At 35.1% G+C, this 27,205-nt stretch overlaps 1 protein-coding gene across 2 annotated transcripts in view; it reads left to right on the top strand.

Moving 5' to 3' along the window:
• NR1H4 (nuclear receptor subfamily 1 group H member 4) overlaps positions 1 to 27,205 on the top strand; it is a 220,635-nt gene that overhangs the window by 67,193 nt on the left and 126,237 nt on the right. For both annotated transcript variants that reach the window (XM_053716999.1, XM_053716998.1), the window contains exon 2: positions 4,854 to 4,997. In XM_053716999.1, the coding sequence (XP_053572974.1) occupies positions 4,916 to 4,997 (82 nt within the window). In that variant the 5' untranslated portion in view covers positions 4,854 to 4,915. The remainder of the gene's footprint in view (positions 1 to 4,853; positions 4,998 to 27,205) is intronic.

Here is a 27,205-nt window from a genome sequence, read left to right as displayed (position 1 = left end):
AGAGCATGCAATTTTAAGCAACTTTCTAATTTACTCCTATTATGGTTTTTTCTTCGTTCTCTTGCTATCTTTATTTGAAAAGCAAGAATGTATGCTTGGGAGCCGGACCATTTTTGGTTCAGCACCAGAATTACGCTTGCAGATTGGTGGCTAAATGTAGCCACCAATTAGCAAGTGCTATCCAGTGTCTGAACCAAAAATGGGCCAGCTCCTTAGCTTAGATTTCATATAAAGATATCAGGAGGACGAAGAAAAATTGATAATATGAGTAAATTAGAAAGTTGCTTAAAATTGCTTGATCTATCTAAATCAGGAAATAAACAATTTGGGTTTAGTATCCCTTTAAGGAGAACATTTAATTATATATATAGTATAAATATAAAGCTATATAAAATAGTGGTAATATTAGATAAACACAGAATAAGTGGCTGATTTATGAAAGTGCGAGCGGACATGATACGATGTAGCGTATCATGTCTGCCGCACAGTGATAAATCCTGACAGCATACGCATTCAGCATTTATCATTGCACAAGCAGTTCTTGTGAACTGCTTGTGCAATGTCTCCCCCTGCAGATTTGCGGCCAATCGCAGGGGGTGTCAATCAGCCCGATTGTATAGGATCAGGCGGATTGATGTCCGCAGCCTCACAGCAGGCGGACAAGTTATGGACTAGCAGTCTTTAGACCGCTGCTTCATAACTGCTGTTTCTGGCGAGCCTGAAGGCTTGCGTGGTAACAGGATAATTCAGCCCCTATATCTTATAAGGGAGCTGAAAAAAATAATTATATAAACAGCTGAATTGATTTAAACATATGGACCCAGATTACAAGTGGAGCGCTATTGATAGCACAGGGTGTGATATCAATAGCGTTGAACCATGCTATAATTAGCATTCAAGTTGATATTACAAGTCCATGGTAAAACAGAATTACCAAAGACTGTTTAGCTCGGCCAACATCCCTTTAGTGCACCCTAATGGATATTGAGACTGATCTATACACCGCTTATTACAAGTTGAAAGTTATGGGTTTCACTCGAGCACTATCCAAAATAGCGGTAGAAGAATTAGCATCACTTGTGACCTAAAGTAAAGTGTTAGGGCTAGAATAAAAGTTTAACAAAATACATGTAAAACATATTAAAATAAAGTATTACACTCATATATACACATATTTATTAAAAAAATGTTTATTATTGAAATGAATGTATAAAAGGAGCTAAAAAGGGATATTGTATATGTCAAAGTGTTTGACTGGGAAGGGCTAAAAAGTGTGTGTGCATATATACTGTATATATGTCTATTTATTTGTATGTGTGTATGTATACATGTGTATAAATGTATACATGTTTATATGTGCACGCATACACAAACAGATATAAACACACACATATACGTATATATATATATACTTACTTTATATTGGCTTTATCAGCTCTGTGTTCATTAGAGAATAGCCTAGTTATTTACCGTACTTGTATTTTTCAATATACACTGGCCCTTTTAAAGTGACAGTAAACACCAAAAATGCTATTATTTAAAAAAAGATAGATAATTCCTTTATTTACCATTCCCCAGTTTTGCGTAACCAACACTGTTATATTAATACGCTTTTTACCTCTATGATTACCTTGTATCTAAACTTCTGCAGACATCCTCCTTATCTTAGATTTTTTTGACAGACTTGCATTTAAGGCAATTAGTGCTGACTCTTAAATAACTCAACTGGGGGTGAGCACAATATTATCTATATGGCAAACATGAACAAACTGTACATGTTATTAGCTATTCACAGCCAGACTGTGAGCTAAGAAGAGGACTGCAAGAGTCTTAGAAATCAGTCTATAAACCTACATAAGTTTAGCCTTTAACAAAAAATATCAAGAGAAAAAAGCAAATTTGATGATAAAAGTAAATTTGAAAGTTGTTTAAAATGACATGCCCTATCTGAATCATGAAAGTTTAAAATGGAATTTACTGTCCCTTTAAGGATATTAATTAATCAAGCTATGGGGACACATATTCCTTAATATGAACTGTGAGACACTATTACTTTTTTAGTGATTGTTTGTGTATTGTTAATTATTTAGGGCCAGATTACAAGTGGCACACAAGTGCTAACTGCGCTCAAGGTAAAAAAAATGTGCGCTGTTTGGTTAGCACTGGTATTACAAGTTGAAAGTAAAAAGTTAGCGATTGAGTGAAATACTCAGAGACCTTAAAGGGACATAATACTCATATGCTAAATCACTTGAAACTGGTGCAGTATAACTGTAAAAATCTGACATGAAAATATCACCTGAGCATCTCTATGTAAAAAAAGGAAGATATTTTACCTCACATTTTCCTCAGCTCAGCAGAGTAAGTTCTGTGTAAAAAGTTATACTCAGCTGCTACCCAGCTCCAGGTAAAAAAAAATAAAAAACGAAGAAATGAACTGCAGCCAATCAGCATCAGCAGTGGAGTGCTGAGGTCATGAACTCTTTTACTGTGATCTCATGAGATTTGACTTAACTTTTATGAAATTTCATAGTAAATTCCTTAAACTGAATAGGGAAATAACATGAGTGTGCACAAGGCTCACTCCCTTGCCTTTCCCGGGACAGACATACTAATTTGCTGCTTAAAGTCCTTTGAAATGGGGTTTGAATACTTAGGACATTTTTGAGGTAAAATATCTTTCTTTTTTACATAGAGATGTTCAGGTGATATTTTCTAGACAGCTTTTTATAGCTATGCTGCAGAACTTTCATGTGCTTCAATATTTGGGTATCATGGCCCTTTAATTTTAAGACTTTGGATATCAGGACCTTGCTAACTCCCTCTCCCCATTGAATTCTATGGGCCGCACTAAAGAAAGCCTTTTCCTTTTATCGCTACCGTGCTAACCAAAAGGTGCGTTAGGAATAATTTAAATTCCTATGTTCACTTAGAAGAAAATTTTCTTTTTGTTTTAAAATATATGTTTTTATATATATCTGTATGCATTTTTGTAAAACATATATGTATACCTATATATCTAAATGAATATATAAATATATAGATATATACTATATATAGACATATATTGTATATACAAATAGAAACATTTTCTAAGTGAAGAACATTGGAATATGAAGTGTTTCTATTTAAAACACATTAAAACATATTAAAATGTATTACAAATTATATTGCATATTTAAAGGTCTTTGACTGGGAAGGGCTCACAATTGTATATACAGTATATATGTGTGTCTATATGTGTATATATGCATGTATTTGTACGCATATAAACACATATATAGGCATGAATACTTATGTATACACACACACCCACACACATTGGGGTCCTTCCCAGTCAAACACTTTGCCATATACCATACCCCTTTTTAACCCTTTTAAAACATTTTTTTAAACATAAATGTTATAATTTTTAATAAAAAAAAGTGTATATATGAGTGACATTTTTTATTTTAATATGTTTTAGGTGTGTTATGTAAAACTTTTTTTTAACCCTTACACTTTACTTCAGGTCTCAGGTCACGCTAATTCTTCTAGCGGTATTTGGGCTTTTGCTCAAGTGCAATCCATAACTTTCACTATTTGGTGCATTTGCAATATCCATTGAAAGTAATGGGTGCGCGAGAGCGATGTCGGCTGCGCTAAACCTTCTATGGTAAATCTGATTTACCATGGACTTGTAATATCAAGTTGCACGCTAACATTAGCACTGCCCAGTGATACTGCTTAATTTATTGTGTTCCGTGCTATCATTAGCGCACCACTTATAATCTGGTCCTTGTTGTGGGGCAGTGTTATAGCTCTTGTTGGAGGGATCTGTTTGGTGCTCACTGTATTCATGTGTTTTTTAAGGTGCATCAGTGGCTAACTTTATCTATTGGTTATGTATTGAATAGAGATAAGCATTTGTTTTTGTACGAATGCACATTCATGACAAAATCAGATTTTCGTTTTCTTATAACAAAGCAAATATATGAATGAATGCACTAAAGAAAATGAAAAAATACTGATGAAAATCATCAGTGTTTATTTGTTTCCTTTAATTATTTTTAAGGAGTTAATACTTACCTTAATGCGCTCTGGTATGCTCGCTAAAAGAATCCTCTTCTTGCCAGAGCAGGCTTAGCACACTTGGCTTCTAGGACCACTAAACTTAGCGCAGGTCCTGGGAACCGAGAGCATTAAACCTGCTTTTAGTGAGGCTGTGGCTCTGGCAAGAAGATGATAGGGTTAGCGCACTCTCCGGAGCACGTTATGGTAAGTATTGTAGCTACAGGTGAACTTTTCACCTGTAGCTTTGTAAATTTTGTCCGAAATTAAAATTTCTTGGCTGCACATCTCTAATATTAAATAATAAATTTAGACATTTCTCACTACTAATTTGTGAGTGGCAATTTTTTAGCACTTTTTTTTCTCAATATTTACAGACTTTTTTCTTTATGTGATGCCTTGCCTTGTTAATTTCTTTAGAGGCTGGATTGGTAGTAGGTACAACTTGTACCTCCTAAAGAACATAACCAAAATTTGTAGCTACAAGTAGTAATTAGTACACTAAGATCTGTGTAAATCCAGATCCAAGGGACTTTGTAATATCAGATTGCGCTAATCAATAGCGTAGTCCCATGATATTGATAGCACACCCAGCACTATCAATAGCGCTCCACTTATAATCTAGGCCTTAATTTATTAATATTATTTAGCAGTTAGTATGAGAATTTGCTATTTGTTATTACCAAAGCCAGACAGTGGGTTACAATCCCCTTAATACATTTTGGAACACTAAACCGAATAGAATTTAAACAGCATTGTAAAAAACTTTTGCTATAATGATGTGATTGATTTTCTGCCAATAGGTACAGTTTGTGCTTTTCATCCATCTAACTAAAGGATTAGAAGAATATTGTGAAATATCTGAATGGAATCTGAAATAGACCCACCTGCTTATCATCATTCGATAGAGGCAGCGATATCTGCTTTGGACAGCACTCATTTTGTTGGTAAGAAAATAAATATTGACATAATACAAATAGGTCTCTTTTTTTTAGTATTGCAAGACATGTCAGTCTTAAAATATAATCTTAATTTTAAGTACTTATATATCTTAACATTACACTAAATTGGCATGCAACATTATAGTAAATTATTTCCTGGCAATAATTATAAAACATATCATTTTCAGGTAAACTAGCTTTTTGGTTTTTGAGATAGATAAGGAGTATGTTTTTAGCTTTTCCTCTGTGTGGAACTATGAGAAATTTTAATGAAAGCTATAGCCCAATAACTTAAACTTAACAGTTCTGGTTGCAATTTATGAAACCATTCAAGTGTTTAAAAACATAGAGAATCCAAAACAAAAAACAAAAAAAACCAGTAGCTCCCTGAGCAGCTGCATTATTTACAATGCTAGTGCACTGAGCATATCTATCTATGCTTCACATGCACACGCAGACAAAAATGTTAACACTAAAACAGTGATAACTGTATGTTTCTATACAAAGATCTAATTCCTCTATGTTCATTTAAATTTTGACAGGAATGTCCCTTTAATGTTTAGTGATGCTAGCAATTGCAGTTTTAATGATCATTTTCTGTATATGATACAAAAGAACAAAAATGATATGCATGTAGTTCCTTATTAAAGAGTTATGAAACTTAAAAAAAATATTTTCTGATTCACACAGAGCATACTATTTAAAAAAAATGCTTTGTTCTCATGGTGTTGTTTGTTGAAGAGATACCTAGGTAGGTGGCTGAAGCACTGCATGGTAGGAAATAACACTGCCATCTAGTGCTCTTGCAAATTTATAACATTCTTACAATGCTGCTACTATATAAAGCACCAGACACATGTATGCTCCTGAGCTTGTCTCTGCTTTTCAACAAAAGATACCAAGAGAGAGAGTATAAAGATAATTTGATAATAGAAGTAAATTAGAAGGTTGTTTCTATCTGAATCATGAAAGAAGAAAAAATGGGTTTCATGTCCCTTTAATTCTTTTTAATACAAGGCCATTCCAATCCATTTGAGAAACATTAGAAAACTGAGTTATATTGTGGTTATCCTGTGTGTTTGCACCACATTAACCAATATTTAGCATTGACTGAATTCAACAGCAGCTTTTCCATAATTATTTAGCCTTTTTTGTTTAACAGTTTGAAAATGAATTTAAGGCTCTTTCAAACAACATATATTGTCTGTTTATAAAGTTTTTTCTTCCACTCATGTTCTGTTCAAATATTCATTTAATACAACTGTTTAATATTTTAAATGAAAAAAAAAATACAGCTTATACTTTTTGGCTATGAAAAGTATAGACAACTAAAATATGATAACCAGAATATGCATTTATGATTGCAATTTAAGTGACATTCTACTGTAAAATTGAATTTTCTGGTAATTTCTATGTATTTATTGTATTCACAAGTTTTGAAAAAGTAGATTTGTATTCCTGGAACACCCCCAATCTGCTACAGATCAGAATATAGACATTAATTGGTGCATTTGCAGGTATGCCTGCTTCTGATTGGTTCATCAGTTATACCCTCATCTGGAGTCACACAGGAGCACAACTTATTTAACCTCAGACGGGTTAGTCCCCCCAAATCAATATTTTAAAACAAACTTAATTCAGTTGGTTAGATCTTTGTTAGATCAGGTTTGATCAATTGTTGTTTTTGTTAGATCTAGCATACAAGGAGCAGTATTAACAATTATTTTTTTGGGGGGGCTAACCCGTCATCACCCCCCCCATCAAAAAATTAATTAAAAGTGATTTAATTTGATAGATATTTGTTAGATAAGGTATGATCAGTCCGTTGTTTTGTTAGATCTAACATAATTACAGAGATATTACGTATTTAATTAGGGGGCTGACCCCCCAAATCAAAGTTTCAGACAAAAAAATAATTTAGGCAAATAAATATTTGTTAGATCAGGTAGTTGTGGGAGGGAAAACATGAGGCGGGTGTGTGATTGGAGGGAGGTGGGATGAGCCTTACACTGCAGAAAAAAATGAAGGGAGAGGGAGGCATTGGGTGTTTTCCGGCCCTAGCTAATGATCGCCGGAGGGGGACCACTACACTATATAGAAATAAAATAAATATAAAAAATATAGACAGTTGCCAGTACTAAAGATGGCCACCATTAGTGGGAGGGGTATTGTTAGAGAGCAATTTAGGGGGAACAGGAAGGTTGGAGGGTTGACACTGCAGAAAAAATAATAATATATATATATATATATATATATATATATATATATATATATATATATATATATAAATAATATTAATAAAAATGATATAAAACTACACTCTATACTGGCAGACTGTCTCCCAGTACCTAAGATGGTGGTGACCAGTGTGTGTGTGGGGGGGGGCGGTGAGGGAGGGAGGGAGTGAAGAGAGCTGTTTGGGAGGGATCAGGTAGGGGTCAGGGGGTGGGAGGTGTCAGGTGGGAGGGTAATCTCTACACTACATATAAAGTTAACACGTTCACTGTCGGGAATAATAGAAGTCTGGTGCACAGCTGCAATCAGCGGCATTCTAATTACAAAAAAAACAATGGCAACGCATGTTTATTTGCTATTTCTGAACAAAGGAAACCCCAGATAAGCTTTTACAATCATTTGTGTCACAAATTCCATAAGTGGCATGTAAATAATTCCAATAAGAAACCCAAAGTTTGTGAAAAAGTTAACAATTTTTTTATATATGATTGCCTTTGCAGTGAAATGTTGGCATGAAATATACCAAAATGGGCTTAGATCAATACCTTGGGTTGTCTACTTAAAACAATATATATATATATATATATGTATATATATATATATATATATATATATATATATATATATATATATAGTTTTGACAGGTAAATAAAATAAATTAAAAACAAGGCTCTTTTTCTGTTTAAATGTAGTGATAACAAAAATGCTAAAAATTCTCTGGCATTTTGTACATTTTTTTCTTTGAAATTTCAGGTAGCGAAGGAGATAAGGGATAAAATAAAAACTGATTGACCACATCTGATCTAACAAACATAGCTATATATTTGTTGTACTATTTTTGTTATGAGGGACCTGGCACCCCATAATGAATAAATAGAGGCTCCCACAATACTGTAATTATTAATAACACCTTTTGTGTTTTAGATCTTATATAATAAACTCTTGATTTAACCTAATATACCAAAGGTCGATTAGCCTAAATTATTTTTTGTCTGAAATTTTTATTTGGGGAGCTTATCTGGCTTACGTGGGTTGGCAGCCCATAATCAATTAATAGAGGCTCCTATAATATGATTATTATTGCCAGTGTTTGTCTGTAATAATCACTTAGGGTTCAATTAATCAAGCCCTTCTCCCCCATTTGACTGCAGGTTCACACAAGCGAAACTGCTTTCAGGAATTATAAGCAGCGGTCATCATTTCGTACAGGAGCCCTCGTGTGCAATGGTAAATTCAGGTAGCGGATTGCTGCCCGCCAAAGAAGAAGCTTGGTGGAAAAGGGCGAATATGTACGCCCTTGTCCGTCATGGGATTATAAATGGAGTCCTTAATCTAATCTGGTCCAAAAAATATCTATTAGCCTGAATGTTTTTTGTCTGAAATGTTTAAGTCGGGCTTGCCCCCCTATTAGAATACCTGTTTGTGTTAAATCTCACAAAACAACAGAATGATCTTACCTGATCTAACAAATATCTACCAAGCTGTATACCTTTTTGTCCAATTGTTTGATATGAGTGACTTGCACTCCATTTGAATACATAGAGGCTCCCACAATAACATTTTTAAAGGGACATGATACCCCAATCCCAAAGCACTTGAAAGTGATGCAGCATAGCTATAAATATCTGACTATATCTCTATATAAAAAAGGAAGTTTTTGAACCCCAAAATTTCTTCAGTAGCCAAATCCCATTGTAAAGGGACTTTAAGCAGCCAATCAGGATGCTAGTTCAGAGACTGGCAAGGGATCATGCATCTGGTATGTGCGGCATAGTCATGTTTACTATGAAATCTTGCTACATTATCCACCAATCAGCAAGCGCTACCCAGGTGCTCAACCAAAAATTGACCGACTCCTATGCTTACATTCCTGCTTTTCAAATAAAGATACCAAGAGAACAATAAAAAAATGAAAATAGGAGTAAATTAGAAAGTTGTGTAAAATTGCATGCTCTATCTGAATCATGAAAGATTTGATATCCCTTTGATGAAGACTTTTATAGAAATAATAGTCTCCACTCATGCCAATCAGTTTAGAGCCAATTAATTAATTAATTAATTAATTTGTAATTGCCAACCATCATTGTGTATCAGCATACACATATGGAAATCAATTACTTGCTTTTACCCACCCAAGGATACTAAATTTTGGAACCTCCACCCAAACATAAGGATCCTCCCTAATTCTGGTTCCTGCACTGATAAATGGATTCTTCACACAAGATTGAAGATGTTCCCACCATAATCACAAAAATGTTATCACTTCTGTCTTGATCAATACCTTTCTTCTGCTAAGTTTATAGATTTTTTGAAGCCCCCTTATCTGCTAAGTATTTACTTAACCAAACAGCACTGAAACTGGCATATATATCAAAACATGCATTTAGGCCGGGCTGCCATTGGTGGGATGCAGATCTCTGACAGAGTCTTCAGCTTGGTGGGGTTTATCATACTGGCCAGTTAAAGGGTTCTTTATACTTTATACAAATGACCTGCTCTTTCCTATACTACAGTAGGAATACATATATATATATATATATATATATATATATACACAGTAAATATATATAGTGCTTTTTTATAAGAAAAAAAGCTGCCTGTACTCAAAATAAAAGGTGCCGGTATTCTCTGATTATTGATTGCTATATTGTGCTTAGTAGCTTTGAGAAAAGCAAAGGGACAAAGTTATTTACAATGTTTGATTTATTTTGCTGCCCCCTCTTGTGAAAACTAAAGTATTTACATGACGATTACAAATATTACCTGTTATGAGGTGGCGGTACCTGTGAGTACCCGCACAAAAAATCCCTATATATATACATTAGCTAATATATATATATATATATATATATATATATATATATATATATATATATATATATATATATATATATATATATATATAACATATATATATATAACATTTCTTATTTATGGCACATGTATGTAGAAAAAGTTAGTTAAAGGGATATTCTAGCCAAAAATGTTCTTTCATGCTTTAGAAAGAGCATGCTATTTTAAACAGTTTTCCAATTTATTTCTGTTATCTAATTTGCTTCATTCTCGTGATATACTTGGTTGAAAAGCATATCTAGATATGCTCATTATCTGCTGATTGGTGGCTGCACATAGATGCCTCTTGTTATTGGCTCACCCATGTGCATTGCTATTTCTTCAACAAGGGATATCTAAAGAATGAAGCAAATTATATAATAGAAGTAAATTGGAATGTTGTTTAAAATTGTATTCTCTATCTGAATCATGAAATAAATATTTTGTGTTTCATGTCCCTTTAACTGAAACTGCAGTACTTAAACCTTTTGCTCTTCCTATACAAATTGTATTCTTATTATTTTATATTTATTTTATATATAACAAAGTGTAATGTTTAGTCTACGTGACAGGTAACAGACAACGTATACATTTCTTATTAGGAGCCTTCTCAGAGACCTACAAAACAAGGAAACAAACTAATTAGCAGCATAACATTTCATCAGCTTGACAATTTTGCGATGATATTATTCTGTGTAAAAAAAGAAAAAATGTACTAAAAAGAAAGGAAATGACTAAGTTATAGGTCATGAGTCTTCTCAAAACATATTCGTTAATTAACCATGAGTCAGTCTGAACCCAGACCTAACCTATTTCTAGCAGTACTTTTATTTACAGAGCTATTGGCAAATTTTTTGGTTCTCTTTATACTACAATAGCATAACAATAAGTAAAATAACCAGTATGTATTAACTTTAGCAGTGACTGAGCCACTCCCATAAGTCATTGAGTACATCAGTGACTGAGGGAGGGAGCTCTAAAACTGCACAATTCTACTGTAATATTTATCATGCAAATTTATAAATATTGTTATAACCATGTTCGGAGCAGGAAATTTACACTAGTCAACTAGTCTAGGATTAGTTAGAAACCACAGGTTTTTGAGTAAGAAATTCGGCTTTCACCTCTATTTTCTATTTTGACTACTAAATGTCCCCCCTAGTAAACTATAATGTTTTATCACAGTAGACTATGATTACTGGAATTCCACACAACATTGTATAATATATTCACTGCAAACTATTTTTAAACTGAGATGGATATAAACTGACAATTTTGTTTTACAGACAAATATATGTGACTGGAGTGCAGAATTCTGGGAATGTTCTCTATATCAATGGACTCTGTAGAAACCATGATAACTTTAGGAACTTTTACTTTCAAGGATAAAAAAAAAAACTGTAAACAAAAGATTGCAATATCAGTATTATCACTAAATGACAAGCTCTGAATTATCTGCTGAAGTGAGAATAACCCATAATGAAATACTAAGTATGTTGCAAGTCATCTTGTAAATATAGGTAGGGTATTGATTATCTGCTGTGTTGGGTGCTATTATCTACAAATTGTCATACACTACCTCTTTAAATCAGTTGAAAATATACACACACATTTACAGCACAATTTGCTGTACAGCACCTGAGTTAATCAGTAAGCTACAAATAACCTCTGTTCTGTGTCACACCTTAGAGCATAAAATATACAAGGAAACTCGCTCTCAGAATGTAAAGAAGGCAGCATTAATTCAATCAGAAGCCTAGAATCCTGCTATATGTTAAGTTAGAAGAAAGTCAGAAGAAAGTTATAGTCTTCAGTTAATAATGGAAATGGTCAGAATGAGCAAGACCAAAGGTAGGTAGCATACTTGGCACATTTTAATTTTATTCACCACTGCACGCTGTTGTATAGTGCTGAGTTATATGTGACCTGCATGTAAGGTGGTTGGAACTACTAAAGAGCAGGCTCTTAAATATGGTGAATTTTCTGTACAGCACATGCTTTAGACTAGTGATTAGATGCAGCAGGACTACAAAATGGTATCAAATTTATTGCAAGTAAAATATTAATTATTTCACTTGCAATAAATTTGACACCATTTTGGACTTCTGCTGCATCTGACTAGTTCTTGATACTGTTATTGGACCCTTGGGGTGTGTGGTCCTGCAGCTTGCCCCTGTCTACACTGGTGCTGGAGGTTTTTCTTTTCTTTGTTTTAGTCTAATGATTCTCAGTCAGAATATTTGGGCACCTGGGTAGTACTGTCCCTCATGAGAGGGTTCACTTCAAATGGGAAAAACTCCCTAATGATTTATAATATGATATAAACTATTTTATTGTGAAGGCTTTTAATTGAATTCATTCTGTAATAACATATATATTGCTTAGAGCACATTACATATCCATTTCATTTCATTATTTTTTTTTTATACGTTTATATAGGAGTTCTTTAGGTGTATAATTCTTCCCATACTTGTATTTCCTTTTACTGTTCCGATGTGACTTCTAAAACAGAAAAAAAACATATTGTAAATAAGGGAATTGTTTGTTGGGTATTGCTTTAGAAAATAATATGGCCTAGTCCACTTTACTTTGTGTAGCACAGTGATCCTCAGCCAGTTTAATTGGACACTCAGTGCCCTATGCTAAGGGTAAGGAATTAAGTAGAAAATAATTAATCATGGTATCTTTCTATACGTACAAACTAATATTGAAATATATTTTTTATTGCTGCATATTAGGGTATGTTCTAATCTCTTAGAAGAACTATGTAAAATGTATTATAGGGGTTTCAAATTAGGCTAGAAAACCATGAGAAAATCTAGGTAATGCATAGTTTTCTAGAGGTTTTTCTTTTTTTGTGTAGGCTAACCCACATTTTAATAAATACAATCGCTTCCAGCTTTAATAAAAAAAAAATATAGTTTAAATCCCACTAAAGTATGAGCCAAAATTAATATAGACATCAAAGCATTTATGTTTGCAATAAAGTGTGTACAAATTTGTAAATGATAGAATGAAATAAAACTGTTAATTGCACACAGTTTGAATCAGTGTTAAAAAATCTAGAATACAAAATTGGACAAAATAAAAACATGAAATGTCTGATTTAACACATCATGAAGGGAATATTTAAAAAATGTAAGTGATAAAATTGTACAGAATGATATAAAAGTTTTAATTGCACACAAATATGCATTTAAACATAATAGACTGTTATCAATATTGAATCAGTCAGCCACCCTGTTTTCTTTATAGTTTGGATTTGTATCTTTTGCTTCTGTGAAGGTCTGTGAACAATATGCAAAATAAATAAACATGAAAAATAATGTAAAATATTCATAATCTGATTAATTTTACTAATTCAAACAGTAGCTCTTCTTAGGGATTGGAATGGTTTTATAAAAAAAAGAACCAAAAAATGTTACTGAACTTCTGATGGATTGGAATAGGGGCCTGTGTTTGATTTTGAAAATTCTTGGGGTATCACAGGAAATAGAAACTAAATTAAAGAAGTTGCATGCATCTCAAAAGTACACCAAATGTATCCATGTGCAAGTATTTGTCTGTTATGTTTCAGCCTGGTGCCCTTAACAATGTTGCTTCTATAAATAAATATTTTAGACAAATGTCTATTGGCAATTATGGTGTATACATGATGTCATCATCTTGAGCCATGTGCAAATTCATCATATAGTTCTTAAAGGGACATGAAAATATAAATTTACTGTAATGAGCCAGATAGATTTACAGAAACAATTTAAAAAATCCAGATTTCTTCCATTATCAAATGCACCTCTTTCTCTTTATATCCTTTTGATGAGAGCATACAGAGTGTGTATGTGTCTTGAGCACTATGTGGCAGCAGTGTTTGTAACAATGTTTTACACATGGGCTCAATACACGTGAACACTGCTAAGCCTGCCTAAGTATATTCTCATGTATAGAAGACCAAAAGGTAAATTTGATAATAGAAGTAAACTGATTATTTTTTCTTTTTCTTTTTTGTTTTTATTGAGAAAGTTTCATTTTGGCTTCCATGTCTCTTTAAATTTGATGCTGTTTTGAAAAGGGTCTTTAATCTTGTATTGCTTTATGTTTGTATTTGTCTTAATATTCATAATTAATTCCCCTTTTGTTAAGCACTACTGAATGTAAACACCCACTATAAACACTATAGGGTCAATTTATCAAGCTCCGTATGCCTTCAGACTCGCCAGAAACAGAAGTTATGAAGCAGCGGTCTAAAGACCGCTGCTCCATAACCTGTCTGCCTGCTCTGAGGCTGAGCACAGAAATCAACCTGATTGAATACGATTGGGTTGATTGACACCCCCTGCTAGCGGCCGATTGGCCAAATATCTGCAGAGGGCGGTATTAATGCAGGACAAACACTAGCAAACTGCAACTTCTGACCAATTTATTTATTTCGGAAAATGTTGCACAAACCTCCCAAAATGATTACCTCCTTTTCTGTGCATATCAGTTCTGAATTACTTCAGTTGTATGACATAATTTATTTCAAATAAAACCAAGTTGCCCTGGTGTGTCAGTTACAATGTATCAATGATCACTAATTAACTGCACTTTTTAGCACTTTAAATGGCTTCAGACCACAAAACATGCAAAATTATTAGCAAACGTTGTGTGAAAAAACTCCAGCTTCAATCCATCAGAAAAGTCTTTATATACAGGGGTGGAATATATCACTATAGTTTACCTGCCAAGGGGAAAAAATGACTAGTCCACTCAAATATATATTTTTATAGCTCGGAATGTTCAGTAATCCTAGTGAGTACTAGTACTAGTAAGAAATCTCAGGGGACAGACAATAAATAAGTCTATAGTACAGTAGCGGATCTACTCAACAGTGGGCCCTGGTGTATATTTTATTTGTGAGCCCCACTAAGTAAACTTAGTAATAAACAATAGTAAAAATATACGTTCCTGTGTATAATGATTTTAAATATATATATATATATACACATACACACACACACACACTGATAATGAGAATGTTGCACTTTATAATAATACCATTTATACACTGGCAGTGAGCACAATGTACTGTACAATGATGAATACACAGCTCTGTATAAATATGATAAGTATGTATGCTGATGGAATATCTATAAGCTAATAGTTAGCACTGCACTGTGTAATGCTATACATACATAATGACCATGTAGGACTAGCTGCTATGGGCCCTGGTGTAGGGACTACAACTGCTGCACCAATGGCAGTTCCGTCCCTGCTATAGTATGTTTATGTATGTATGTGTAAGTATACAAAATGCTCTACACTTTCCACTAGTGTTGGGCTAATAACAAAAATGTAAGCAGACAAATAAAAAAATAAGATTTTTCCCTAAAAAGCTCCCTTGCACTCCACCCTACCACTCACAATGTCACTCCTGTACTTGCCTCTGTAGTACCCCATAAAATTCCCTATGTAAATTACTTTCCCCACTGTAATATTTCCACAAACTATTTAAAACTCTTACTGATGCCATTGTTCACCTCAAAAAGCATTACCTACCAAAATCCTTATAACTCAGAACAGTGATTTACAAGATTACAAAGTATTAAAATAATAAAGAGAGATGTAGCACTGCAAAGCAACAGGGAACTGAGGATGTAGACCATGGACATTTATTAAGATAGAACAAGTTGCATACTACAACTGTTTTGCTAGTTAGATCCAGTTAGTCACATCAAATGCCAGACCAGATGCACGTTCCCAGCTACATGCCTAAACACTGGATCATTGCATACAGCCTACAAGCCCTTAATACTGGCTACTGACCTAATGTACTGCAAGCATAGACAGGAAAGGAAGCTTAAAGAGAGGAGAGATCTTTAGGCCAGTTTAATTCAGGACACAGCTTGCAGGAGGGTGGAGAAGTTGAAAGCCCCCTAAAACCTAGAACCAGTAACAATGAGATATAGTTTCTGGATTGTTTCAGCTGTTATACATGAGGGTACTGGTACCTCTGTGCCCCCTAGAGCTGTGAGCTAGTTATGCCTGCTATTCAGTTATGCTACTGGAGGCTTTGTGTACTGACAACTGTTCTAGATTGCTACCCATGAAAAATAGAAAACCAAGATTAAACTCTTAAGGTCAGATTATTAGTGGAGCGGTATTCAATGCTCCCACTTGCACGCTAACTCCACTAGAAGTAAGTGGGCAGTGCTCGTATTACAAGTTGACATTTTTCGCTCGCACGCTTACCCAACTCACGCAAAAAGCAGAAGTTAGAATATCACTGTTAATGTATTCCCCATTACAAGTCAACGGAACAAAAAAAAGTGGAAAAAAACCTAACACCCTACTCACGCACAAACCCAATCAAATATCCCTAAGTGAGCCAACCTGAAAATATATATTATATTATATTACATTCCAATGTTCTTTACATAGCAGAATATATTCTATTTATTCATAAATACATATTTCTACATATATGTGAGGGCATTTTGGTACAATATATATCTATACCTATATATATATATATATATAGATGATTATATATAGTTATAGATATATACAGATATATATATATAATAATTTCTATTTATAAATACATAGAACATATTCTGCTATGTTCAGAACATTGGAATGTGAAATATTTACATTAAATACATAGCTAAACAATTTATTAAATATGAATATTGCTTTTTCATGTTACTTGACATCAGCAAAGGGCTCAAATGCACATATGTATATGTCTATATATGTATTATTATTATCGGTTATTTGTAGAGCGCCAACAGATTCCGCAGCGCTAATATGTATACCTATGCATTTATGTGTTTATATGTGTATATATGTCTGTAAATACATATATAGACATATAGATACATAAATGCATATGTACACACATATATATTTATATTTAGACATGTATATGTATGTATCTCTATGTTAAAGCCCTTTGCGTTCTTTTTTTTGTCTTACACCTGCGGCCCTTATAACTTGTTTGTGCAATATTTTTTTGATCATTTTTATTACATAGTGTTATTATGAGTGTAAATGTACTTTTAAAAGTATATTTGATGTTTTTTTGTGACACATTTTTGTTTCTGAAACAGTTGAACAGAGCTTTGAGGTCGTGCTATCCCAACCGAGTTAACTTCAATTGCACTCAAGCGATCGCGTTTACTTTCAATTGTAATACAAGCACTACATCCGACGTGTGCAAACAGCCGATAAGCCCAATATCACTCGCCTAACTCATAATCTGGCCCTTATTCAGCTAACTGCATTTATTGACATTACTTGGAACATAGATTATTTTTAATTTTGCTTGAGAAGACAGTGCCGTTTTTGTGCATTTGAGCTCACTACATTATATGGGAGTACAGTGAGATGCCGAACCATAATTCACTATAAAAACAGGTATAAGTTCAAATACTGGTGGTCAGTGCTACATTGTAGCAAATGTGATGTTATATCTCTACCACAAAGTGAACTTTGATAGAAATCAATAATAAAGCAACTTGTACCGTGCTGTACCTTAGTTAGGTCACAGTTTGTCATATGAAGAAAGCGAACTGTAACTTTATTGTTAATATATTTTTAATATGAATGTTCTTTATGGTTCAAATTAATACATATTTTAAGATCACAAATTAACCATTTTTATGGTATTTCTAAGAATGATTTTTGGAAATATTTTACATTATATTGTTAGCACATAAATTGTGTGCCTGAAACTTATATCAAAACACAATTTACAAACCACAAGTAATTTTTAAAGTTATCAAACCCTTAAGCCAGAAATAATTATTGGCAATTTATTGTCAAAGAAGAATAAACAGATTTGTTTGCTAGGGGAAATCAATGTAATTAAAATGATTGTTCTCCAGTGACTTCTGTATATACTAAGACTATCCCTATACCCTATCCACAGTTTTTAAATGTACATGAAAAGGAAACTTTCATTACTCAGACATAGCATGCAAGTTTTAGAACATTTTCATTTTACAATTATTTTTAAATTTACTTCATACTCGCAGTATCTCCATCTCTGCTTGTGTAGCAAATGATGTTAAAATGTATGACAATGTGGTACAGTAGCTTACACATTGTAAGTTACAGCATATATACTTGCAGACAACTGGTTTATATAGGAGGGACTGTGAGGGGGATGGGACTTTATTACATAACTGGTGGAGTTGCCCCAAAATATTAATTTCTGGGAAGAGGATTTAAATGTAATTCAATAGGTATTGGATTACCAGATACCGCAAGACCCTTTTAATCATGTTATCCAACCTAACTAATAAACTAAAACTTTCCTTCTTGTATATTGCGCTAAAGTTTTTTTTTTTTTTTCAAAAGAGCTTTATTAAGTTAAAACTGGGTAGATTACAACAGAGCAAGATATACATCATTCCACAATGTCATTCAATGGCGATTACAGAGTCTTCTATACCCATACATGAAATCTACATCGTAGTTCAACACAAGCGCTCTTATCAATTTTTTCTTTTTTTAAACAATATAGTCTAAAACACTGGTGAAATAAATTTCTAAGAGTGATCTAAACAGTAACAATAAACAGTTAACAGTTAACAATTACCTCGGAGAGTGTTGTTTTTTGCTATATCAGGTTCCTTGGTTATTTGAATCACAACTGCAGAGTCTAAATAAATTATATTTGTTTCACAACTGAAGTACAGGCTATTATATCAGCATAGACTGTTTTACTCAGGGTGATTTTTATAAGGAAGGGCAGTAAGTCTTTATATGGTTATATATTATTGTTATACCATATAAATATTTAGAGACTGAAAGTAAGTATTAGTATTAATAACAACTTTTGACATTAGTTGTGCTCAAACCCAAATGAGAGAGATAGTGTTCATTGTAATAAGCACTGAAGCATGAGAGATGTGAGACACACAGACTGCAGCTGCTGACAGGGGCGTGACCTGCTGCGAGACACAGCACACAGAATAATGCTTGCAGCGTGGATATCTGAACACAGACCAGTGAGTGTAATAGGTGCTGTGAGACACGCTGAGTTGTAAGGAGCTGTATGGCACGCTGAGATGAATGAAGCTGTGTGACGTCACGTAAAGTCCGTTACTGTCCGGTATGAGAATGAATCAAAGAAAGTTCATAGAATTAAATGAAACATACGTTGCAAAACATAGTAATATCTGAGAGATAAGTTCAAGAGAAAACATGAAATTTGTAATTAGCCGTTACTTAAGGCATCCAAGGTAAATTAGATTTGATACAAATACCGTAGCGGTAGTAGGTAGAATCCTCCTGTTGGAAATTAAGTAGCAATTCCTGTAGAGATGTGGAGTTGAAATAAATTAATACTTCTTGGAATAGCAAACTTCAGGATGAATGAGAGTAGTTGTTATTAGTCCCTTTATGAGACCAAACTGCAGCTGGTATTTGTAATCCCAAATGTTAAAGTAGTAGAAGTAAATCTTCTTTTGATAAGTATATAGCTTATAAGAAACAGAGCACTGGTTTCAGCAAACAATACTCAACAACTAAGCACTTGTTTGGGGCGGGTTGATGCCTTAAGTACAGGTGAGGAAGGTGAGTTGAGGCAAAAAGTAAAAGCAGGACTGGAATCCTTACAGATCCCCCCCCTCAAGCAAGCCGACCACGGGTTGGAATTTAGGTCTACTTGGATAGCGTCTATGGAAACGAGCAATAAGCTTCGGAGCATTAATGTGTGCATGAGGTTCCCAAGTGTCATCCTCTGGGGCGAACCCTTTCCATCGGACCAGATACTGTAATTCTCCATTATAATGTCTTGAGTCCAAAAGATCATAAACTTCATAGACATCAGTGCCCAATTGAATAGGAGAAGGGGGTAGAAGAGGTACATCAGGCTTATCTCCCAAGTAGGGTTTCAATAATGATACATGGAAAGTTGGGTGGATGGGTAAAGAATCAGGTAGGTCAAGCCGGACGGCATTTTCATTGATGATGTGTAGAATTCTGAATGGGCCAAGGAACAACCCAGACAATTTTTTACTTGGTAAGTGCATTTTAATGTTTTTGGAAGATAACCAAACATAGTCCCCTATGGAATATTTCGGAGAAGCTCTACGACGTAAATCATAAAATTTCTTCTGAGAAGCCTGAGCTTGTTTGATGTTATCACGTAAGTGTAGGAAATTTTCAGCTATGTTTTGTGTTAACACATCAACAGATGGTGAGTCATGTGTAGAGGTCGTTTGGATAGTGAATCTTGGATTAAAACCATAATTGGCGAAAAAGGGAGAGTAATTTGTAGTGCTGTTAATGGTATTATTATAGGCAAATTCAGCCATAGAGAGAAAAGAAGTCCATTTATTTTGATGATATGAGCAATAGCAACGTAGATATTGCTCAAGCCACTGATTGAGTCTCTCAGTTTGGCCGTTAGTCTGAGGGTGGAAGGCTGTGCTTAACCTTTGATCGATTTGGAGTGCTTTAGTGAGTGCTTTCCAGAAGCGTGAGGTGAATTGGGTTCCTCTATCAGTAGTTAAAATGGAGGGTAACCCGTGGTATCGTACAATGTGGTTTAGAAATAAGTATGCTGTTTCAATGGAAGTGGGTAACTTGTGATAAGGAATAAAATGTGCCATTTTAGTAAAATGATCTGTAACAACTAAAATGGTAGTTTGTCCAGAACTAGGTGGTAAATCAACTATAAAATCCATTCCCAAATGAGACCAAGGATATTCCGGTACTTCCAGAGGAATTAAATAGCCATAGGGAGGTCTCCTTTCTGGTTTTGATACTGTACAGGTTGTACAATGTTGTATATATTCCTTTATACTGGTTTTCATCGATGGCCACCAGTAACTTCTGGAGATGAGCTCATGTGTACGTTTGATACCTGGATGACCAATTAGTGGAGGGTCATGATGATCTTTGATTATTTTCTGTCTGAAACGTTCTGGAATATATAGTTTAGAACCATGAAAGTAAAAACCATTCTGGAGGCTTAGGCTATCTAGTAGGGTTTGGTCTTCTGAAGATAGATCAGATTGGTATTCCTTATCCTGTTGAGATAGGATAGCAAGGAAGCGAGTAGGGGGAAGAATGCTAGTAGGAGAGTCTTCTTGTACAGGTCTTGAATCTCGTCGAGAGAGTGCATCTGCCTTCCCATTTTTTGATCCCGGCCTGTACATGATTTGAAAATTGAAACGACTAAAGTAGAGATTCCATCTCACTTGACGTCCAGATAAAGTTTTGTTATTTTGTAGATATTCCAAATTCCGGTGATCCGTGTAAATCACTATAGGTAGGGAGGTACCTTCAAGAAGATGTCTCCAGAATTCAAAGGCTCTTTTAATGGCTAGAAGTTCCTTGTCCCCAATGGAATAATTGATCTCTGCTGAAGTCATAATTTTTTAATAGAACCCAACTGGGTGTAGTGGTTCTGTAGGAGACTGTCTTTGGGAGAGGACAGCGCCAAGAGCATAATCTGAAGAGTCCACCTCTAGGGTATATTGAAGGTTTGGATCAGGATATTTCAGAATGGGAGCAGATGAAAAGGAATTCTTCAGGAAGCTGAACGCATCATCCTGTTCTTTAGTCCACTGGAAAGAGCAATTAGCACTAGTTAATTTAGTCAGAGGTTTCGCAATTTTTGAGAAATTGCGAATGAACTTTCTGTAATAGTTACTGAAGCCAAGAAACTTTTGTAGTTCTTTCCGTGTTGAAGGTGTGGGCCATGATTTTACTGCTTCCACTTTGTTATCTTGCATTTGAATCCCATTTGGGCTGATGGAGTAACCCAGGAACTCTATTTTGTTGGTGTGGAAAATACATTTTTCCAATTTGGCGTAGAGCCGATGGACTTGGAGTCTTGCTAAAACCCAACTAACATGTTTGATATGTTCTTCTAGATTTGTGGAATAGATTAGAATGTCATCTAGGTAGACAACAACACATGTGTCAAGGAGATCATGGAAAATGTAATTAATGTAATTAATAAAGAACTGGAAAGTTGCGGGTGCATTAGTTAAGGGCATAACTAGATATTCAAACAACCCATACCTAGTTCTAAAAGCGGTAAGCCACTCATCCCCCTCTCGGATACGCACTAAATTGTACGCCCCTCTCAAATCTAATTTAGTAAAAATCTGAGCATGCCTGAGTCTTTCTATGAGTTCAGGAATGAGGGGGAGAGGGTATCGTTTTTTTATGGTTATTTTGTTCAATTGTCTGAAGTCAATGATAGGCCGAAGAGATTGGTCTTTGTTCCGCACAAAAAACATTCCTGCACCAGCAGGAGAAACCGAAGGACGGATAAACCCTTTCTTTAGATTTTCATCTAGGTAAGTTTTTAGATGATCCAGTTCTGGTTGACAAAGTGGGTATAAATGTCCAATAGGTGGTGTGGTTCCAGGTTTCAGTTCAATAGGGCAGTCAAAGATTCTGTGTGGGGGAAGGGTATCTGCTTCCTTCTTGCTGAAGACTTCAGAGAACTGCTTGTACATTTCTGGTATCAGAGTTTCTGATGTGGAGGATAAACTGTGAAAAAAGGTTCTATGGCAAGTCTGTTGACAGAAATCAGAATTTAATTGAACATTTAAGGATTTCCAATTAATATCAGGTTCGTGTAGCTGTAACCAAGCTAGCCCAAGTACTATTGGGAATAATGGAGAAGTGATTACATCAAAAGTGAGATGTTCATGATGTGTTTTTAATGTGGTGACAGAGAGCGGAATGGTGTGATGTGTAATCGGCCCTGATGATATCTCAGAGCCATCAACCACACGAAGGAAAATAGGAGACAACTTTTTTATCAATGGTATTTTATTTTTTGAAACCAGAGAACTGTCAATGTAGTTTCCTTGTGCTCCTGTATCCAAGATGGCTGGAATGGTCAATTGCTTATTTGCCCATCTTCTTGTTCTGTGGCAAAGAGGGGCAATCCTTTAAAGTATGAGATGAGGATGCGCAATACATGCAGAGGCCTCTAGTCTTCCTTCTGATGCGTTCTTCAGGAGTTAGAGGTCCTCTAATAAAACTTATATCCATTGCTTCAGCACCAGTTGAACCAGTATGAGGACTGTTAGAAGTGGGATGGTTTAGAACCTTATCCTTCTTGTAAACTATTTCAGGGTATTGACGTTCAAATCTTCTTTCACGTAATCTCCTATCAATTTGCCTGCTGAGCTTCATAAGGCCTTCCAATGTTTCAGGTAACTCAGTTCGGGCTAATTCATCTTTTACTGCGTCAGAGAGTCCAAGCCTGAACTGGTTTTTTAAAGCAATGGCGTTCCATTGAGAATCAATAGAATATTGCTTGAATTCTGTTATGTAACATTCAACAGGTTTGATACCTTGTTTTAGGTTCCTCATCTTTTTCTCAGCAGTATACTGTAGGTTAGAATCATAGTATAGTTCATCCATGATATCCAGAAAAGATGAAAAAGATGAGAGAACAGCATTATTTGTCTCAAAGAGAGTGTCTGCCCAAATGCGAGGTTCACCTCTTAAATAGCTTATCATTGTAAGGACTTTAACCCTATCATTTGGGTATGTTCTAGGTTTAATGGTGAAATTAAGCAGACAAGCAATTTTAAATTGACGGTATAAATTCCTATCTCCATTGAAAAAATCTGGAGGTGCAATAAATGGTTCTGACAGATTGTCAGGAAGGCTCTGTTTAGTAGAGACAGTGTCTTTTATTACTTTTCTTAAAGTTTCATTTTCTAATTGTAACTCTCTAAAGGCTTGACTAAGTTGGTCAACTCTTTGTGTTAAATTATAAACAATTTGAGGAAGCTCTGCTGGATCCATTATTTATGGCTTAGTTGTTATATCAGGTTCCTTGGTTATTTGAATCACAACTGCAGAGTCTAAATAAATTATATTTGTTTCACAACTGAAGTACAGGCTATTATATCAGCATAGACTGTTTTACTCAGGGTGATTTTTATAAGGAAGGGCAGTAAGTCTTTACTATTATTATTGTTATACCATATAAATATTTAGAGACTGAAAGTAAGTATTAATATTAATAACAACTTTTGACATTAGTTGTGCTCAAACCCAAATGAGAGAGATAGTGTTCATTGTAATAAGCACTGAAGCATGAGAGATGTGAGACACACAGACTGCAGCTGCTGACAGGGGCGTGACCTGCTGCGAGACACAGCACACAGAGTAATGCTTGCAGCGTGGATATCTGAACACAGACCAGTGAGTGTAATAGGTGCTGTGAGACACGCTGAGTTGTAAGGAGCTGTATGGCACGCTGAGATGAATGAAGCTGTGTGACGTCACGTAAAGTCCGTTACTGTCCGGTATGAGAATGAATCAAAGAAAGTTCATAGAATTAAATGAAACATACGTTGCAAAACATAGTAATATCTGAGAGACAAAGTCAATTTAGATAAGTTCAAGAGAAAACATGAAATTTGTAATTAGCCGTTACTTAAGGCATCCAAGGTAAATTAGATTTGATACAAATACCGTAGCGGTAGTAGGTAGAATCCTCCTGTTGGAAATTAAGTAGCAATTCCTGTAGAGATGTGGAGTTGAAATAAATTAATACTTCTTGGAATAGCAAACTTCAGGATGAATGAGAGTAGTTGTTATTAGTCCCTTTATGAGACCAAACTGCAGCTGGTATTTGTAATCCCAAATGTTAAAGTAGTAGAAGTAAATCTTCTTTTGATAAGTATATAGCTTATAAGAAACAGAGCACTGGTTTCAGCAAACAATACTCAACAACTAAGCACTTGTTTGGGGCGGGTTGATGCCTTAAGTACAGGTGAGGAAGGTGAGTTGAGGCAAAAAGTAAAAGCAGGACTGGAATCCTTACATGCTATGTCTCACAAGGGTATTCACACGCCAACACCACTCAGTAATATATGAACGGGGGAGAGGGAAAAAGAAAAAAAAAAAAAAGGGGGGGGTGGGAAGAGGGGGGGGGGGGGAGAGAGGGACCAAGGGAGTGAGGTATTAAAATGGGGTGTGTGTGGAGCTGTTGTAATCTTAATCAAAGTCTAATCATGAGTCTATCTGGACATGATATTGATTCTATGTATCGACCTCGCCCCTCAAGGCACCCTGCCATTTTACCAGCATTAGTTCATGGGTCTCAGCTCTATCTGTCTCCAAATAGTGTTTTCTGTCTAGTGAAAGAGTGAGTGTGACCTGAGCCTTCCAAAGCTCCAGATTTGGAGTCGATGTTGATTTCCATCTTTGGGGGATGAGTGCTTTAGTACTGTTTAGGAAAATTGTAAGAAGTAGTTGAAGGGGAACCTCCTCCACCTCAGGCAGGGAGTGGAAGAGCAGAATGTCTGGGCTTACCGGTAGTGAGATTGAGAAAGCCTGTTTTATGAATGCAATGACCTCTGACCAAAAGGGAACTATCCTATCACATCTCCACCAAATGTGCAGCAGATCAGCCTCCTCTCCACATCCCCTCCAGCACCTCCCATCTGTCTTTTTGTAAATTTGCCTTATCCTGCTGGGAGTCATGTACCAGCGGGACAATAATTTAAAGTTCATTTCTTGAGTGGCAACAGAGATTGAGGATTTTTTGTGCTTAAGGAAGATAGCTTCCCAGTCTCTTGGAGATATATTTGTATGCAAGTCAGATTGCCATTTATGTGTAAATGCGGGTATAGCATCAGGCGGGATCAACAATTTATATATCTTAGATAGCATGTGTCTCGCTGGGGAGTCCAGCATGCAGAGGCTCTCAAAGGGTGTGGGACATCTAGTCAACAGGGGCCTCTTAGCATGAGAGTGCACAAAGTGGGTTACCTGGGCATATGAGAACCAGGAGGTGAAAACGGAGTCTTCCATGTCCACCAGCTCATTCTGCGGAATCAGAACTCCCTCCCTAATCAAAGATCCTATAGCCCTATCCCGGATATGTGCCGCTGTCCTGTCTGAGTGGGTGCTAGCGAACAAGGCTATCTCAGGATTCCCTCTGAAAGGCGTTAGGGGAGAGGGGGTGGATGATATATGCATATTGTGCTAAAGTTTTGATACATAGATACTGGAAGTCCCGCATAATACCAGCCAGGGATATCTGGGCTAGAACATATTCCATATTACTTGTTATTAGTGAAATTTCATTAATTAAAACTTGAAGGCTCTGGAACTTATGACTATATACTAGAACTTGGGCAGTCTGGAAACAATAAGGTATATATAATGGAACCTTATTTACCTTTGAGAATAATAAATCATTTTTCAACTTTTAGACGTATCACATAATATTTTGATATTACATATATGATTGAACAATACCGGGGTTAACTTGTTTCTGTAACACCTGGATATTGTCACACTCCAAGGTTGTTTCCTAGCAAACAGAGTTCATGTTTTCATGCGTCTTTCATGGTCAGTCTAGAACAATGTTGGCTAATCTTGGCACCCCAAGATGTTTTGAAACGACATTACCCATGATGCTTAGGCACTCTGCCGTCTAGTTGAGCATCATGGTAAATGTATTTCTGAAACATCAGGGATACCAAGGTTAGCCATCACTAGTCTAGGAACTGTAACATGGTGGTTTAGTCTATTTTTCTACTTTCTACTTAGTTTGATTATGTGAGTTGTAATGTCTGCTATCTGGATAGTAACAGAAGAATGATTTTGTCTAACAGTAGGCATTCTACACAAAAAAGTGCTTCCTTTTGTGACATTTTTGTGACATTTTGTAGCACAAAATATAACATGACAATTCAACTTTTTTTATGATGTAAATTATAATGCATGCTTCTGAACAGTGACAAAGGAATTATTTTGTCTGCTCTTAGGCATTCTGTATCAAATAATTAATTGTTTTGTATAATTTTGTAGCACAAATATATATCTCCATGTTTGTAACATGATTTTGTCTGTGCAATATCTTAAATAAAGTTTGTTTACATATAAAAATAACTTATGATTGTGTGTGTCTATATACTGTATATATATATATATATATATATATATATATATATATAAAGATATAACCACATCTAACCCCTGGATGCTATTGCAACCCTTAATGTGAGTTTTACTTTAAATTAGATGTGTGTAACCAGCACCCTCTTTATGCCAGTTGAAAAAGAGACATCAGATCAGATGCCTGCTATATACTTGACAATGTGTTAGCTCCCAGTGCTACTACATTTACAATGCTCTATTAGAGTTAGGCACATATCATT

Source organism: Bombina bombina, chromosome 6 (genome assembly GCF_027579735.1).
Source record: "Bombina bombina isolate aBomBom1 chromosome 6, aBomBom1.pri, whole genome shotgun sequence".
Taxonomy (NCBI): Eukaryota; Metazoa; Chordata; class Amphibia; order Anura; family Bombinatoridae; genus Bombina; species Bombina bombina.
This window is presented reverse-complemented; position numbering and strand designations above follow the sequence as displayed.